At 54.9% G+C, this 15,659-nt stretch overlaps 1 protein-coding gene across 1 annotated transcript; it reads left to right on the top strand.

The window, feature by feature from the left end:
- The first annotated feature begins 579 nt into the window (after positions 1-579).
- Selenon (selenoprotein N) lies at positions 580-14,957 on the top strand. Its single transcript, NM_001427657.1, has 12 exons — positions 580-819; positions 1,219-1,336; positions 4,741-4,874; positions 7,261-7,470; positions 7,636-7,760; positions 8,244-8,381; positions 9,895-9,976; positions 10,124-10,312; positions 10,596-10,701; positions 11,993-12,105; positions 12,188-12,289; positions 13,001-14,957. The coding sequence occupies exons 1-12, from the start codon at positions 637-639 to the stop codon at positions 13,172-13,174; spliced, it is 1,674 nt and encodes a 557-aa protein (NP_001414586.1). The 5' UTR covers positions 580-636; the 3' UTR covers positions 13,175-14,957.
- The last annotated feature ends 702 nt before the right edge of the window (positions 14,958-15,659 follow it).

Raw genomic sequence — 15,659 nt, 5'->3', positions numbered from 1 at the left:
GTTCACCTGTTAGGCTAGGCTAACCCGCTAACAAGTCCTAGGGATCTTCTGTCTCAGCCTTCGTATGCAACAAATAGATGTGTGAGGACACATCTGGCTTTTTAACATGGGAGCTGGGAATCAGCTTCTGCAATGACCCACTGTGTCCTCTCCCCAGTCCCCAGAGGACTTTTGAGCCCTAACCATATTTTAGATCATAACAGCAGCGCACATTTTGCAAAAACTAACTGAACTTTAGATGGAAGGGAGAAAGGAAGGTAAAGAGTGTGTGTGCAGGGGTGAGGGTGCTCATACTTGAAGGCTCAGAGGACAAAAGACAGGAGGATCATCGCAAGTTCGGGGACAGCTTCGACAACACAGCGAGTTCCAGGCTAGCCTGAGCTACAGAGTAAAAGAATGTCTATAATTAATTAATTAATTAATTAATTAATTAATTATTTTATTATTTTTATTTTGGAAGAGGTGAGGTAGAGGGCCTGTGGACCCGCTGAGCAGGCGCCATGCCCTCGGGGCCTCTCTCTTCCCCCTGGCAGCGATGGGCCGGCAGTCCGCCTTGCTGACGCCCTCCCTCCGGGCTCCGCCCCGCGCCGCGCGATCCCCGTTCCCGCAGCCGCCGGGAGCCCGGGAGCCGCCGCCATGGCCCGGGCCCTCCCGGACGAGCGCCGCCCGCACAGCCCGGACCCCGGCGCGCAGCCCGCGCCTCCCCGCCGCCGAGCCCGAGCCTTGGCGCTGCTCGGAGCCCTGCTGGCCGCTATCGCCGCCGTCGCCGCTGCCCGGGCCTGCGCGCTCCTCGCCGACGCCCAGGCGGCCGCGCGGCAGGTCGGAGGGGACAGGAAGGGGACAGTGGCTGCAGAAAGAGGCGCAGAGCAAAGCTCTACCTCGCACCCGGGAAGGGGGGAACCGGGGAGGTCGGAGGGGACAGTGGCCAGGACAGGGTAAAAAGTAAGATCCAGCTTTTGGGAGGGGAGGGAGGGAACTCGGAGTAGACAATGGATGAAGGCGTGGAGTGAAGCTTGGACCAGCCGCGACTGGAAAGGGGACTAGGAACTCTGGGACCGCTGGGAGGTGACATTTGAGCAAACGGGCTGGCAAGTGTGGAGGGAACTCTGGGAGAGGACAGCAGGAGCTGCTGCAGGAAGCAGCTGCCTGCTCAGGGGCTGGGATGGAGAGTTTAGGGCCCCGAGGTGATGCTCAGCTCAGCCCCTTCCTCCCCAACAGGAATCGGCACTGAAGGTCCTGGGGACAGATGGCCTCTTTCTCTTTTCCTCGCTGGACACTGACCAGGATTCGTACATCAGTCCGGAGGAATTCAAACCCATCGCGGAGAAACTGACAGGTACCAGAGGGGCTGGACACTCAGGGGAAGCCTAAAAGGAATCGGCCCCTACCCCACCCCCTCACCACTTTCTGGCTGGTGGGTACATGAGTTGTCTTGGCACCCGAGCCCATTTCAATCATGTTTGTGAATGGCGACAGTAGCATTCTTCCCGCCACCTCCCGGGCCACATCATCACCATGAAGCAGTTGGAGAAGGTCAGCCTTTACACCTGTCACAGGCCTGGGGCGGTGGACACTGTCCCACCAGCTGCATTTCGTTTTTTTGTTTTTTTTTTTTTGTTTTTTTTTGTTTTTTTTTTTTTTTTGGTTCTTTTTTTCGGAGCTGGGGACCGAACCCAGGGCCTTGCGCTTCCTAGGTAAGCGCTTTCTTTTTTTTTTTTTTTTTTTTTTCCCGGGGCTGGGGACCGAACCCAGGACCTTGCGCTTCCTAGGTAAGCGCTCTACCACTGAGCCAAATCCCCAACCCCCCAGCTGCATTTCAAGCGATGAAGACACAGGCTAGAAGACAGAGAGAGCCGGGTTAGACTTGACCACCTGAATGCAGGGCCCTGCCTGGCTCTCAGGGTTAAGGATTCAGAGGCTGCAGTGCAATGGCTGGCATGCGGTCAGTCAGGAACAGGAGCCGCGCGGCTCAAAGGTTAGGTTGTAGAATTCCTAGCTGCTCAGGTCTGATTGCCGATTTCCTTAACAAAGGGGAAGATAATCCGAGTCTCTAACGAATGTATTATAAAGTGCTTGTCCCTCCCGTCCAGGCTGCGTGTCAGTGCACTTGTGAGTTCTGTGCTCCTGTACTGCGTGCCCATGACAGTCAGAGGATAGCCTGAGGGTCAGTGCCCTGTGCCTTCCGCCTTTTGTTTGAGGCAGAGTCTCTCCTTAGCCTGGAACCCTTCCACAGAGGCCAGGCTGGTGGCCAGCAAGCGGCCAGGGGTCCTCTTGCTCCCGTCTTATGCTGGATTACACATGACCCTGCCTGGCTTTTTACGTGACTTCTGGGGATCCCATCTCATGCTCTGAAGGCAGGTGCTTTATCTAGTGAGCCATCTTGCCAGCTACTGTGTTGCCATCTCCCCCTCCCCCCAACTTATGGAGACTGAACACAGAGCTTTGCTTGTGCTGCTCAGACGTCTTCCCACTGGGCTACATGCTCAAGCCTTCGAGACAGGGTTTTACTAAGCCGTACAACCCAGGCAGGCGTCTAACTTGTTAGCCTCCTGCTTCGATGTCCACAGTTCGATTTCTATTTCTCAAACTTATGCTCTTAGTTGGGCACCAGTTGCCAATGGAAGCCTGCAGTGGGCGAGAGGCGGGGGAAGGAGAAAGCCAGTACTCTCAGATCTCGGGGCACCATAAGGCCATTGTGGGCTTGCCAGGTTTCAGGGAGGGGTGTGGAAGATAGCCACTTGCTGGCCCAGGGTTCTGTGGTTACGGCAGGAGGATGGTCAGGTGATCGTGTAAATTTTAAAGGATTATTTTATGTGTATGTCTGCGTGCGTGCGTGCGTGCGTGCGTGCGTGCGTGCGTGCGTGTACCATGTGCATGAAATACCCTCAGAGGCCAGAAGGGGGCATCAGATCCCCGGGAGCTAGAGTTCCAGACCGCTGTGAGCCACCATGTCAGCTGGGAATGGAACCTAAAAGAGCCCCCAACGCTTCTAACCACTGAGCCATTGCTCCAGCCCCGTCTTTTACTTTTGAAATAGAGCCAGGCTAAGTTGCCCAAAGTGGCCTTACGCTCACTCTAGAGTCCAGACTAGTCTTGAATTTTGGGTTCTCGCACCTTAAGTTTTCCAAATGGTTATAGGTCTGCACCACGGCTTCAGGCTATTTCGCTTTGTTTTTGGGGACAGGGTTTCTCTGTGCAGCCCTGGCTGTCCTGGGACTCACTCTATAGGTGAGACTGGCCTCGAACTCAGAGATGCACAGCCTTTGCCTCCCCAGCAGCAAATGTGCCACCACTGCCCAGCAGCCCAGTTATTCTCAACGATGACCACTAAAACCATTCACCATGTAAGGCCCAGTGTGCTATTAACCCTGCATAATCTTCTCTCCATGGTCTGATGTTGCCACATTGCTGTTTTAAGACTTTACTGGCCAGAGGGGGCGGTACACACTTTAGGAGCCAGAGAAGGAAATGTACCACAGATTTAAGGCCAGCCCTATCTACATACCAAATTCCTGGCCAGCCTAAGAGCTTGTCTCAAATAAATAACAACAAGGTTTTATTACATTGACTAACAGATAAAGAAATAACAACAAAGATGGGTGGTGGCTCACGCTTTTGGTCCCAACACTCAGGAGGTAGAGGCTGGTAGATCTCTGAGTTCAAGGCCAGCCTGGTCTATAGGTGAGGACCAGGACAGCCTGGGCGACCCAGAGAAACCCTGTCTAATGTCACACACACAAAAAATCACATTAAAATGTTTATTATTGCTGTGTGTATGCCTATGCCACAGCACACACCTGGAGGTCAGAGGACAACTTTTGGAAGTTGGTCTCTTCCCTCCACCCCATTGAGGCAGAGCCCCTCCTGTTTCCGTCATGGGACACATGTTTCAGGAGTCGAACTCAAGTCAGACTTATGTGGCAGACACCTTTACTCCCAAAAGTGATCGTCTGAACAGGGCTGCTGTGGACTGCTAAGGAAAAGGGCAGTTTCCCGAGGCTAACCCCTGAAGGTTCCACTCGGTAGGCAGAGGTGAGCTCTGAGTGTGGCCAGGCAGCCTGGGTACGTGTGGTGGCTCTGGTTGATAGGTGCCTATGATGTGTCCCATTCAGCTTGGCTAGTCACAAGTGCCAACAGGTGCCAGAAATTGTCTCTCTGAGTCCCTGATCATTCTGATGCCCTTCATCCATCCCTGGGAGTCTGTAGGGCAGGGCTGGCATGCTTCCTTCTGTCGTAGACCACCATTCCGTCATTGCTCCGGAAGTTGGCTTTTCTCCCCTTAACCCTGCATGGTGGCTCCATCCACATGGAGAATATGAGGAACTACGAATCTCCCTACGGGAGAGCTGAGGAGTCGGCCAGCCCTAAACTGCTCATGACATCATGCTGTTCTTTTTGCTAAGATCCCCGGGGCTGCACCCCTCCCAGTAGCCCAAGATCCAGAAGGGCATCAGAATGATCATGGACTCAGAGAGACACAGGCCTGGCTTTGAGTCCTCACTCCCCGCTTGCCTACAATGTCCCCCTTGTGACAGTGGGGAAGTGACGTCATCTCCACTTATTTGTGAGATGCAGTTGCTAATGACACCGTCTACTTCCGGGCTGTGGGAAAGTAGAATCCCGTGCATGTTAACTTAGCTATCAGCTCTGTCCCAAGCCTAGATCCCTTGTCATAGCCATCCTGAGAGGTGAGGCTTGGAGTCCAAGGGCAGGGCCTCTCCAGCCACCTCTGTCCCATAGGGTCAGTTCCTGTGGCCAGCTATGAGGAGGAGGAGCTGCCCCATGACCCCAGCGAGGAGACTCTTACCATAGAAGCCCGGTTCCAGCCTCTACTCACGGAGACCATGACCAAGAGCAAAGACGGCTTCCTAGGGGTGAGTAAAGGATGGGTAACGGCACAGGAGGGCCACTCATGACCAGACCTAAGCACACTTGCTCCTGACGACAGACCTGTGCCCTCCTCAGGCCTGTCAGTGTCCCTCATATGCCCACTACATTCAAGAAGCTGAGCTTGCTTTCCAGTTCGGTCTGGCGGGAGGACATGAGGGAGGTGCAGAAGCCTCTTCCCTACCTAGGGAAGTTGGGAGAGCTTCCTGGCAGGGGCGACAGCTGACAGAGTGTCCCCAGGATGGGAGAGAGCTAGACAAGGAGCCTAGGTGATGGGTATTTTCTGCCCATCTATTTCCTGGACCTGTAGCAGACTCCTGGCATTGGCAGGTACTCTGTCAAATGCCCATGACTTGTATGTTCAGTCTTTCAAGGGGATTGTGGGGAGGACGAGCCCCTGAGAGAGAGGAGGGGGGAGGCAGGCAGGTGCGTGTGTTGCCAGTTTCTTCCCAGCTCAAGGCCCTGAGGACACAGAGAGCCCATTGCAGGGTCATGCCCCACCCCCACTGGCTATCACCTCTCCTACCACATCCTCCGGGTTTTCTTCCTATTTACTGGGTTTGCTTCCTACCTTCTTCCCCAGTATCCTCTGGCACGAGCAACCATTGCCCAGCCCGTACCTGCTTGGCAAAGCCCCACTTCTGCTTAAGCAAGAGCCTGCAGCGAAAGGTGGCAGGCAGGTAGGCAGGCCAGAGGGAAGGTGTGGCTGGCCCGAGGCCTCTGAGTGGCACGCTGGCCAATGGGGCTGAGAGAGGAGGCTAGATGGCTGAGGGCCTCTTTGCCTGCCTTCTAGCCTTTGGTTTCCAGAAGCAAAGTGCCTCAGTGGGTTGACTGTGAAGTTAGATTTGTGTTCTCCAGGCTGGGGATGGAGGCGTGTGTGTGTGTGTGTGTGTGTGTGTGTGTGTGTGTGTGTGTGTGTGTGCGTGCATGCATGCACAAGCAGACCAGTTCCTGGAGTGGGTAGAGGCAGGGGGATGGAGGGAGGGAACAGACTGGAAGATAAAGGGAAAGAAAGGGGATGTGCGTGGCTGCTGCTGAAATATGAAGCAGAGAGGAGGTGACTCAAACCCCTGGCTGGCACCAGTGCTTGGTGTGCTGTTTGCCCAAGTAGGGGCTGTGAGAAGAGAGATCCTAACACTGCTTGGGACACAAAGCATTGAGGTGTCCAGCGCGTCAGGGGGACTTCTGTAAGTGGTAACACAGCTTTGACCTTCTTGGGGAGACCTAGAATAGAGGAGGGATTGAAGGTGATGTCCCTGCCTGGCAGAGGGCTCCCCAGAATGGTAGGAAAGGCAGTGAAATAGAAACCAGAGGAACCTTTTCACTCTGGGAGGTAGGGTGGTTTCGGGAACCCTGAACCCCTCCTCCAGCAGTGCCCAGCAGGGTTGGCCAGTCTGTGAGCAGGACCAGCAGGCAGGCTGCTCAGCCCGGCCCTCCTTTGAGAAGCTGTCTGTTAGATTCCTCTGGATGGGAGCTCCCTGGACCGTTCCTCCTTCTCCTGCCTCTCTCCAAGCCTGGCTCTTTTGGCACAGCGAAAGTGGAGAGGAAGGGAGGGGTCTGCTGTCCAGCCAGGATTGGCAGTTTCCCAGTGGTCCCCATCCCTAAGGGGATGACACACCCCTCTCCTGGTGACGATGCTTCAAGGGGCACTGCCCCTGCAGACAGCGTATGCAGACGGGTGCTTCTGATCCGGAAGACCACAGAGGAGCTATAGATGGAAGTTACAGATGTAATGGGGCCACCACCCCCAGGGCCCTGCCTCTGAGCTCCAAGGCCTGTGCAGCAAGGCTAGCTGCAGGGCTAATCAGTTCTGCCCCCACGCTCTGAGGGAAGGTCTTGCAGGACAGGCTAAGCATGATGGGACAAGTGACTTGAGGCAGGGCCTTCTCTGAGGGTGATCTTTCTTCCACGACCCTGGGCTTCTGTTCTTAACTCTGGAGTTTTCTCCATTTTTACACTCTCCTCCCTCATCAGACTCCACAGCAAACCCAGACTCTGGTCTGCTGTGCTTTGGGGGAGACCTGGGGGTTAGAGAATGAAAGACGGGACTGCCTGAGGGAGCCAGCAGCCTGGGGCAGGGCCTGGCACCTGGGACTGGTTGGAGGCTTATGCACAGGCTGGGGGTGGGACCTGCTCCACCACCCTGTTCTAGGCCTGAGTATGCTGTCCTGGCCTAGCCCAGGTCCGGAAAGCCACTGAAGCCAGGGCAGGTTGTGTGTGAGGTGGGCCTCTCCCTAGCAGGACTATGCTAAGCTTGTGGCTATCTCTGAGGCATGACCTTCCCTGTGCTCCCTCTCCTGTCCCAGCCTATGGTCTAGCTGGCCTTGAGGGACATAGACAGGGCATGCTAGAGCCTTGGCTTCCCCATCCCAGGTCTCCCGCCTCGCTCTGTCAGGCCTCCGCAACTGGACGACAGCAGCCTCGCCAAATGCAGTGTTCGCCGCCCGCCACTTCCGGCCCTTCCTGCCCCCTCCAGGTCAGGAGCTGGGCCAGCCTTGGTGGATCATCCCTGGGGAGCTGAGCGTCTTCACGGGCTATTTGTCCAACAACCGATTCTACCCACCGCCGCCCAAGGGCAAGGAGGTAAGGACAGCGCCCTGAGATGCAGGATCCATCTGAACCCAAGTTCCAGGCACCCCTCTCTCTCAGTCTCCGTCTCTCGGGCCTTTGGGTCCAGAGCTGGCCCTCAGCTTATGGATCCAGGCCCAGGGGCCGGCAGACCAGCTGCGACCTTACTGCCGCCCCTAGGTCATCATCCACCGCCTGCTCGGCATGTTCCACCCTCGCCCCTTCGTGAAGACCCGCTTTGCCCCTCAGGGCACTGTGGCCTGCCTGACTGCCGTCAGCGATTCCTACTATACCGTGATGTTCCGGTGAGTGTCGCGATGCTTGGAAGTGTAGGAGAAGGCCAAGCCAGAGACCCCTAACTTTACCACCTCCCTCCCTGTTGGGCTTGTGCTCTCCGAGCCTCGGTTTCCTCCTCAGTGGGTCTGGGGAGTAATAACTTCCTTCAGAGGGCACACGATTTGGAGAGCGGTGTCTGAACTGGAACTAGCTGGTGGCCAGGGTGGCCACATGATTTCGAGAGCGGTGTCTGAACTGGAACTAGCTGGTGGCCAGGGTGGTGTCATCCACACACAGGGCCAGGATATGGGATCTATACACACAGTATGGAGAAGGATGGTGGAGAGGGCCTGTTCCAAAGAAGGTGGCACAGAGCCTTCTAGAGGAGTGACACTTGCAGGATCTCTTGCTTTCTCTTCGTCCTTGACTGCACAGGAATCTGGCCAAGACTCCCTGGGCTCAGGGAGAGATTGGGGAAGGGATCTAGGCTTAGCAAACTCCATTCCCAACAGGATCCATGCCGAGTTCCAGCTCAGCGAGCCTCCTGACTTCCCCTTCTGGTTCTCACCTGGCCAGTTCACCGGCCATATCATCTTATCCAAAGATGCTACACACATCCGTGACTTCCGACTGTTCGTGCCCAACCACAGGTAGGGGCTAGCCCTGGCATAGCCTGGGCACCTTCTACCGTGTTCTGCTGCTGCTGCTATTCAGTTCCCTGAGCTCAGAAATCAAGAGGCACATAGGCCCCTCAGTCTCTGCTCTTTCCCCCCTTCCAGCTCCACCACTTGGGAGGGACTTGTTGCCCACCTAGCAGAGGCAGCAGGAGACATCTGAGTGGTCCTACCATCTTCTCACAAACATCTCCAGGCACTCCGCACCCTCTCCGCATCTATGGGAGCCCAACACGGTTTGCAGAACCAAGGTCCTAGGGCCAAGCAGGCCAACTGGGGTCTTTGCTATTGTCCCACAGCTGCCAGCAGGTCCTCCCTAGACTCCGTTTCTCTTGTCCTCCTAAATAGCCTAGACAGACGTGGAACCTAGCCTACTTGTGCCACCAAGGGGAAGTTCAGCAGCTGGGCAGAGCCCATGAGAGTCCAGTGGGGCTTCCCAGAGGAGGTGACATCTAGTCAAAGCCCTTGGGTGAGGGAAGGCAGTCATCCCAGGGCCTTGGTGGGCCTCCTGGGACAACTGTTAGACTAGTTATTTGCCTGTTCTGGGTCAGTCGCATCGGCAGGTCAGGGGACCAAGGGGTGAAGTGGAGGTTGGCTTCAAGAGTCTTTCCTGGGGGCTGGGGATTTAGCTCAGTGGTAGAGCGCTTACCTAGGAAGCACAAGGCCCTGGGTTCGGTCCCCAGCTCCGAAAAAAAGAACCAAAAAAAAAAAAAAAAAAAGAGTCTTTCCTGACAGCAAGTAGACTTTAAGCAGGCCCATGGGTGGCAGGGAGCTTGTGCAAGAGGCCCCAGTTCAAAACTTGCTCTTGGTAGCAGTGGGCTGGGTGACTGTGAACAAGGCCCTGGACCTCTCTGGGCCTCAGTTTCTTCACCATCCTGGTAGAAGACTGTTTTACCCATGGATCAGGGGTAACAATGGTTGGGAGAGTCTGAACCTACTCTCTCAGGGGTTTCTCTCCCTCTCTAGAGAGGCAGGGCAGAGAGATATGGTGGTATACCTTCATGACTTGAACCCAGAAGCTAGCCTCGGTGTACCTGATTCAAGGACCAAAATAACGCAGAAGGTAGAGGATTAGCTAGGAGCTACTGCTTCAAGGACTGTGTCTAGGAATCAGGCTCCGAGACACCTCTGAGGGTATGGAGTCACTGTGCAGACATTGCTCGGTGGTCCTGGGGCTCCCCCATGTGGCAAACCTTCAGATTGCACTGACCAAGCCAGACTTCTGTCCTTTGCACCTCAGCACCAACCTGGCTTTACTGCTGCCTCATCCTGCGTCCTGCAGCGAGGCACTGGCCCCCTCCCTGCTGCACAGGGTCATGAGGAGTATATATGGGTTGTGCTATGAGAGCCCCGTGCACTCTATCCAGGCCTGGCCCAGGCAGTGCTGTCAAAATCCCAATGACACCTACAGTCCCTGTGTCTTCAGCTGCTTGCTCTAGAGGCCACCTGGGCTTTAATGGTGACATTGTTTTACCCTGGCCGCCCTCAGGTCTCTGAATGTGGACATGGAGTGGCTGTACGGGGCCAGTGAGACCAGCAACATGGAGGTGGACATTGGCTACATCCCCCAGGTGAACACCCAGTGCCCCTCTCCAGATATGTTTAGCTGAAAGGCCTTACCCTGAGCCCCGTCTTCCCACTTCTGCAGAGTAGACCATCCCTGAAGGTTTCTCAGGGCCCCTCTCTGAGAGACCCCTCACCACTGACTTCCGGCCCAGATGGAGCTGGAGGCTGTGGGCCCCTCGGTGCCCTCTGTGATCTTGGACGAGGACGGCAACATGATTGACAGCCGCCTGCCCTCGGGAGAACCCCTCCAGTTTGTGTTTGAGGAGATCAAGTGGCATCAGGAGCTGAGCTGGGAAGAAGCTGCTCGGCGCCTAGAGGTGGCCATGTACCCCTTCAAGAAGGTGAGGCTGGGAGGGAAGGCTGGAATAGGACTCCATGAGGCCAGAGCCGGGAGCTCTGGTCTAGTCATGGCACTGTGCTGGAACGTTGGAGCCTGGGACTCCCCTCTGCTGCTCTGAACTTGGAGAAAGATCACGTGGCTCAGACATTGCCCTTCACACGCATGCGCACACACACACATACAACACAGGCACGCACGCACACACAGACAAATGCATACTTCACTGGCACAGCCACAAACAGGACCCCAGCCACTCAGTAGAGTCTATCTTGGTTTGACCACAGGTCAACTACCTGCCGTTCACGGAGGCCTTTGACAGAGCCAAGGCCGAGAACAAACTCGTCCATTCCATCTTGCTGTGGGGGGCCCTGGACGACCAGTCCTGCTGAGGTGAGGGAACCTTTGATCAGCTCTAAGGGGAAGTGTGGAATTTCATACCCTGTGGATAGGTCACATGCGACTCTAGAAGACAATGCCAAAATGTAGGTGAAAGGCCTGGCAGACATGCTCATGCTTGACCATTTTAATCTACTGACCTTGACTAAGCAACATTCTCGACCTGAGCCTCAGTTTTCTCAACAGTGAAATGGGTAGAGCATACTGACTCCTAGTCATGGCATTGGGTGTCAACATATCTTGTACTCTGTAAAGTAAATTCTACACGTGAGAGAGGAAACAGTGCCAGAAGCCAGGTGTAGGTTCCTTATCCAGAATGTTCGCCAGAGACCTTCTGGAAAGTTCTCTGGGTGTCCGACAGTGAGTTCAAAGCAATGCCCCTGTCCTCGTCTTGTCACCCAGCCAACCTTGCGGGTGCCCGCTGTAGCTATGTGTTATCCCAGCGTGGTGTAGACACAGATGCAGAGCAGATTAACCCGATGGCAGGGAGTGGTGTACAAGGCAACGTGGGTTAACCGAAGTGAAGCTGGGCGAGCCAGGAGTCTTCTCGGAGAAAGTGATGTTTAAACTGAGATGTTGGGGTGTGTCACGTGACAGGAGGAAGAGGGTTTGAGTGGAACGTGTCTGTGTAAAAGGCCATAGAGACAGAGAACTAAGTGGGATCAAGAATCTGTCACTGGTGCTGGAGGGATGGCTCAGCGGTTAAGAGCACTGGCTGCTCTTCCAGAGGTCCTGAGTTCAAATCCCAGCAACCACATGGCGGCTCACAACTGTCTGTAATTCCCAGTTCCAGAGGATTTTATGGCCTCACACAGCCATATATGCAGGCAAAACACCAATGCACATAAAAAAAAATAATATGGAAGAGAGAGAGAGAGAGAGAGAGAGAGAGAGAGAGAGAGAGAGAATCACTCTCTGTCACTGTGAGCTGGCTCTGAGCCACCCCCAGCCACAGATCAGCATGATGTCATGCTGACCCCAGCACCTCCCTCATTCGGGTCTACTCCTTGAGAGTCTGTTCTTGGCTTTTCATTTCTTGAGACAGGCTCTCAGTCTATAACTCACTCATCATGTGGCCCAGGCTGGCCCTGAATTTATGGTAATCCTCCTGCCTCGGCCTCCTGAGTGCTAGGATATAGATGTGCGCCACGCTCCTGGCTTCCATCTCTTTCGACCTGTAACTTCACCCGGGTGTGGAGAGATTCCAAAACCTCACAGAATTTACCTGAACTGAGGTCGCTGCTGTAAAGTCGGGGCTGCTCACCCTTGACCTTGCCCTCAACAGGTTCCGGGCGGACTCTCCGGGAGACTGTCCTGGAAAGCCCGCCCATACTCACTCTCCTCAACGAGAGCTTCATCAGTACCTGGTCCCTGGTGAAGGAGCTGGAGGACCTGCAGGTGAGCAAGGGATCGTGGGGAGCCCCCAAGGCAGCCCTGGTCCAGATAGCAGGAAGTATCGTTGTCATCGTTGTCTCCACAGACCCAGCAGGGGAGCCCCCTCCACAGGCAGCTGGCAGGCCTGCACTTGGAGAAGTACAGCTTTCCTGTGGAGATGCTGATCTGCCTGCCCAACGGCACAGTGGTAGGTCCCCAGCGACAGGCAGGGACACAGGGGGTGGTTTCCACCACGGGCATCGAGATCCTGAACACCCTTCAGGGATGCTTTCGGGACTTTCAGCAAAGCTCTTAGTACAGCAACGGAGCCAAAATGTTCCCAGCAGCCTTGTCAGTTCAGTGGAGAAAACATGGCCAAGGGAAGGTTCCCTGGGCCATTCTAGCCAGGGAAAGAGGGTAGAGAGGTTCCCCTTCTCTCTGTGGGCTGCTTAGGGGGCCTGGCATCAGGTCGCAGGAAGCTTTAGAAAAGGTACCCATTCTCAGACTGGTAGAGTAAGGCTCCCACTCTGAACAGCTGCCCCACCTTCCGTCTCAGTTTTGCCAGAGTGGGAGGGCAGGGCTACAGGAGGGGAGTGGGCTGGCCAGCCTTTAGTGTGTGGTAGCCAGGAGCGGGAGCTGGGGCTGGATGGGAGAGGAAAGGACAGGGTACTTGAAGCTTCTGCTGCTCCAGGCTCAGGTGAGAACAATCCTTGGAACTACTGGGGAGCTGGGGAGGAAGGGCCTGGGTTACTGGTTCCTACCCTGGGGGTTGATGAAAAGGGGAACGGCCTGGCCTGGGCATCTCTAGCCAGTACGTCCTCAGTGTGATGTCCTGTCTGTTCTCAGCCCACAGCGAAGCTGGGGGAGGCTAAGATGGCCTGGGGCCTCCCCAGTTCCCTTCACCCAGTCCTTCCTCTAGGTCCACCACATCAACGCCAACTACTTCCTGGACATCACCTCCATGAAGCCTGAAGACATGGAGAATACTAATGTCTTCAGCTTCTCGTCGACCTTTGAGGACCCGTCCACAGCGACCTACATGCAGTTCCTGAGAGAAGGGCTCCGGCGTGGCCTGCCCCTCCTCCAGCCCTAGTGTGCCTCGAGCCCCAGAGACCTGGATCTGGTGAAAGACATGGCAGACAGAATCCACGTGCCCTGGAGCCACAGTGTCTGGAGTCCATTTCAGACCGGAAAGGGTCCCCATCTCATCCCCAGGTTGCCTAGAGAGGTCCAAGGTCAACTGAGGCTACTTTCATGTAGCCTGAATGATGGTGGCTAGATGAGGGGACCTGCCCGCCTGGTCATGTGACTGAGCTTAAGCCTGCTACCACTAGCAGCTCATCTGGTTCCAAGAGCTTCTTCGAGTCCCCCGAAAAGGAGTCTGGGGAGATCTCCCCGGACCTTCCACACAGTGATATAGTTTAGGACTTTGTTGTGAATAAGGAGTGGGCTGGAAAGATGGACGGTCCCTTCTTTCTAGGCTCCCCTTTCCAGCCAAAGGAATCAAAGAGCTTGGCCCAGGGACCAGGCTGTCAGCCCTATGCCGGCTTGGAACCTTCTATGCTGGCCATCCCCTATGCAGCGTTCCGTGCACAGTGCCCCCAGCTGGGGTCACTGTCAGCTGGAGACAGCTGTCTGGAGCCTGTGCACAGAGCCCTTCTACAGAAGTGGAGACCATATTGTCACACTGTTACCCCTCACCCATTGACCTGATGACCGAGCCCAGCCCTGTTCGGGGAGTTGGAGAAGTTCACTGTGAAGTAGGGTTGCAGTAGGTTCCTGCCACCTGACCCCTATTCCATAGAGGTGTATCCCAGCCAAAGAACGCAGCCTTCCTTATAGCCAGCACTGTCTAGGCCCCCAGGGTACTGTTGGTCAACTCACTCATCACTGGATGGCCACCAGTTTCCACTGGCTACTTCTGGGGATGTGGTGGACATCTTGAATTGCTGACCACGGCCAGTCTTTTTTATGCATACAGAAAAGTGTTTTTGTAAGAACTTTCTCACAGTTTCTAGATATTTTTTAAAAATCTGAACGCTGAGGAGAAGGAAGGGGGTGGTGTTTTCCCCCAGCAGCAGCCGCATGATGGCTGGGTCTGAAATCCCAAAAGGATCCAGCCTGATGTCCTCGCAGTTGCACATGTGGGGAAAAACAAGCCCATCTCCCTTCTCTTCCACCTTTTTACAAACAGTCAAGGCTCAGTATTCCTCAGCTCTGTCCTGGGCTCCACACTCCCAAGATTTGCCTTGAACTCAGCCGCATGGAAACCTGACATCAGCCCGGTCCCTGTGTGCCATTTCTTTCCCTGGCCTCACCCGGGGCTCAGGCTTCAACCATGCAGAGGAGGAAGGCAGGTAGACTTTCCCTGAGTCCTACTCCCCCGCCTGGCCCTGGGGTTGCCACATAGAGCCCTCCTCACACTCTCTGGCTCCCAAGAGCCTTGTCTCTGGGATGCCCTGTGAAGATCACATACATTTTCTCATAACAAACCATGAACTGGAAAATTGGCCCCACTTTCAGAGGATGACATTGGAGTCTTAGAGAAGTGACTCCCAGGGTCACTCAGAGGACGAGAGTTGTGATCCAAACCTGCATGACTCTAAAGGTGATGTCTCGGGTTTGGGGGTGCCCTGGCTCATTTACCCCTGTAGTGGGAAGGGAATCCTTTCAAATCATCATGTCTTCTGATCTGACTAAACTGAGCGGGTGACAGCACTGCCAGGTTCTCTGAGCAGTCCTGTGGAGAGCATTGATTGCTGGGGCTTTGAGTCTTCATCAGATAACGCTGCACATCCCCAGCTGCCACCTTGCCACCCCTCTGCCTTTCTTCCTCCATCCCTCAGCATGCCCTGTAATAAAATTGGAGAGCCTGAGGTAGCTTGGTGCTTTTCCTTTGAGCAGGATGTTCGGTTTAGTCCTTCCACAGTCTGATGGCTGCCCCTATCGGGGGATGGACAAGGATGGGCACGTTTGACCTGGAATGTTTTTGGAGCCTTGTCTGTCAGCAGAGAGCTTGAGAGACTTGCCAAAGGTAAGTCTGTAGTAAATGGAGTGAGAAATGATACTGGAGAATCTGGGAGTTTGTGTTGAGAATGGTCCTGATGTTGAACTCGCTAGAAGCTGAGCGTATGACAGGTATTAGGTAATTATGGGAGGCAGTGTACCTGTAGGGGTGGTGGGATGGCTCACTGGGTAAAGGTGTTCGCTATCCAGATAACCTGAGTTCAGTCCCTGAATTCCACATGGTGGAGAGAAGCGATTCCTGGTTGTCTTTTGACCTCCTCGTAGGCAGCACCATAGTGCACACACACACACAGTGGGCAGGGTGTAAGGATGGAGAAGACCTGTAAACGAAGGTTGAGTTGGAAGGCAGGGGAACATGCTGAGACAGCACGTCAATGCCTAGCCTTCCACAGAAGAAAGGCTCTGCAAACCACGCTGCAGAGCCAACCCAGTCTCTTGAAACCATATTGTTTTCACCTACACAGAGAGGTAAAGTCAGTTTCCAGGTTAGGGCTTCATTATAACCACTCATCTATCTTATGGGGACCAGTGCAAAATGAAGTACAAGAAAA

The sequence above is a fragment of the Rattus norvegicus genome, chromosome 5 (assembly GCF_036323735.1).
Source record: "Rattus norvegicus strain BN/NHsdMcwi chromosome 5, GRCr8, whole genome shotgun sequence".
Lineage (NCBI taxonomy): Eukaryota > Metazoa > Chordata > Mammalia > Rodentia > Muridae > Rattus > Rattus norvegicus.
The sequence above is the reverse complement of the archived record's forward strand: the minus strand, read 5'-3'. Positions and strand labels throughout refer to the sequence as shown.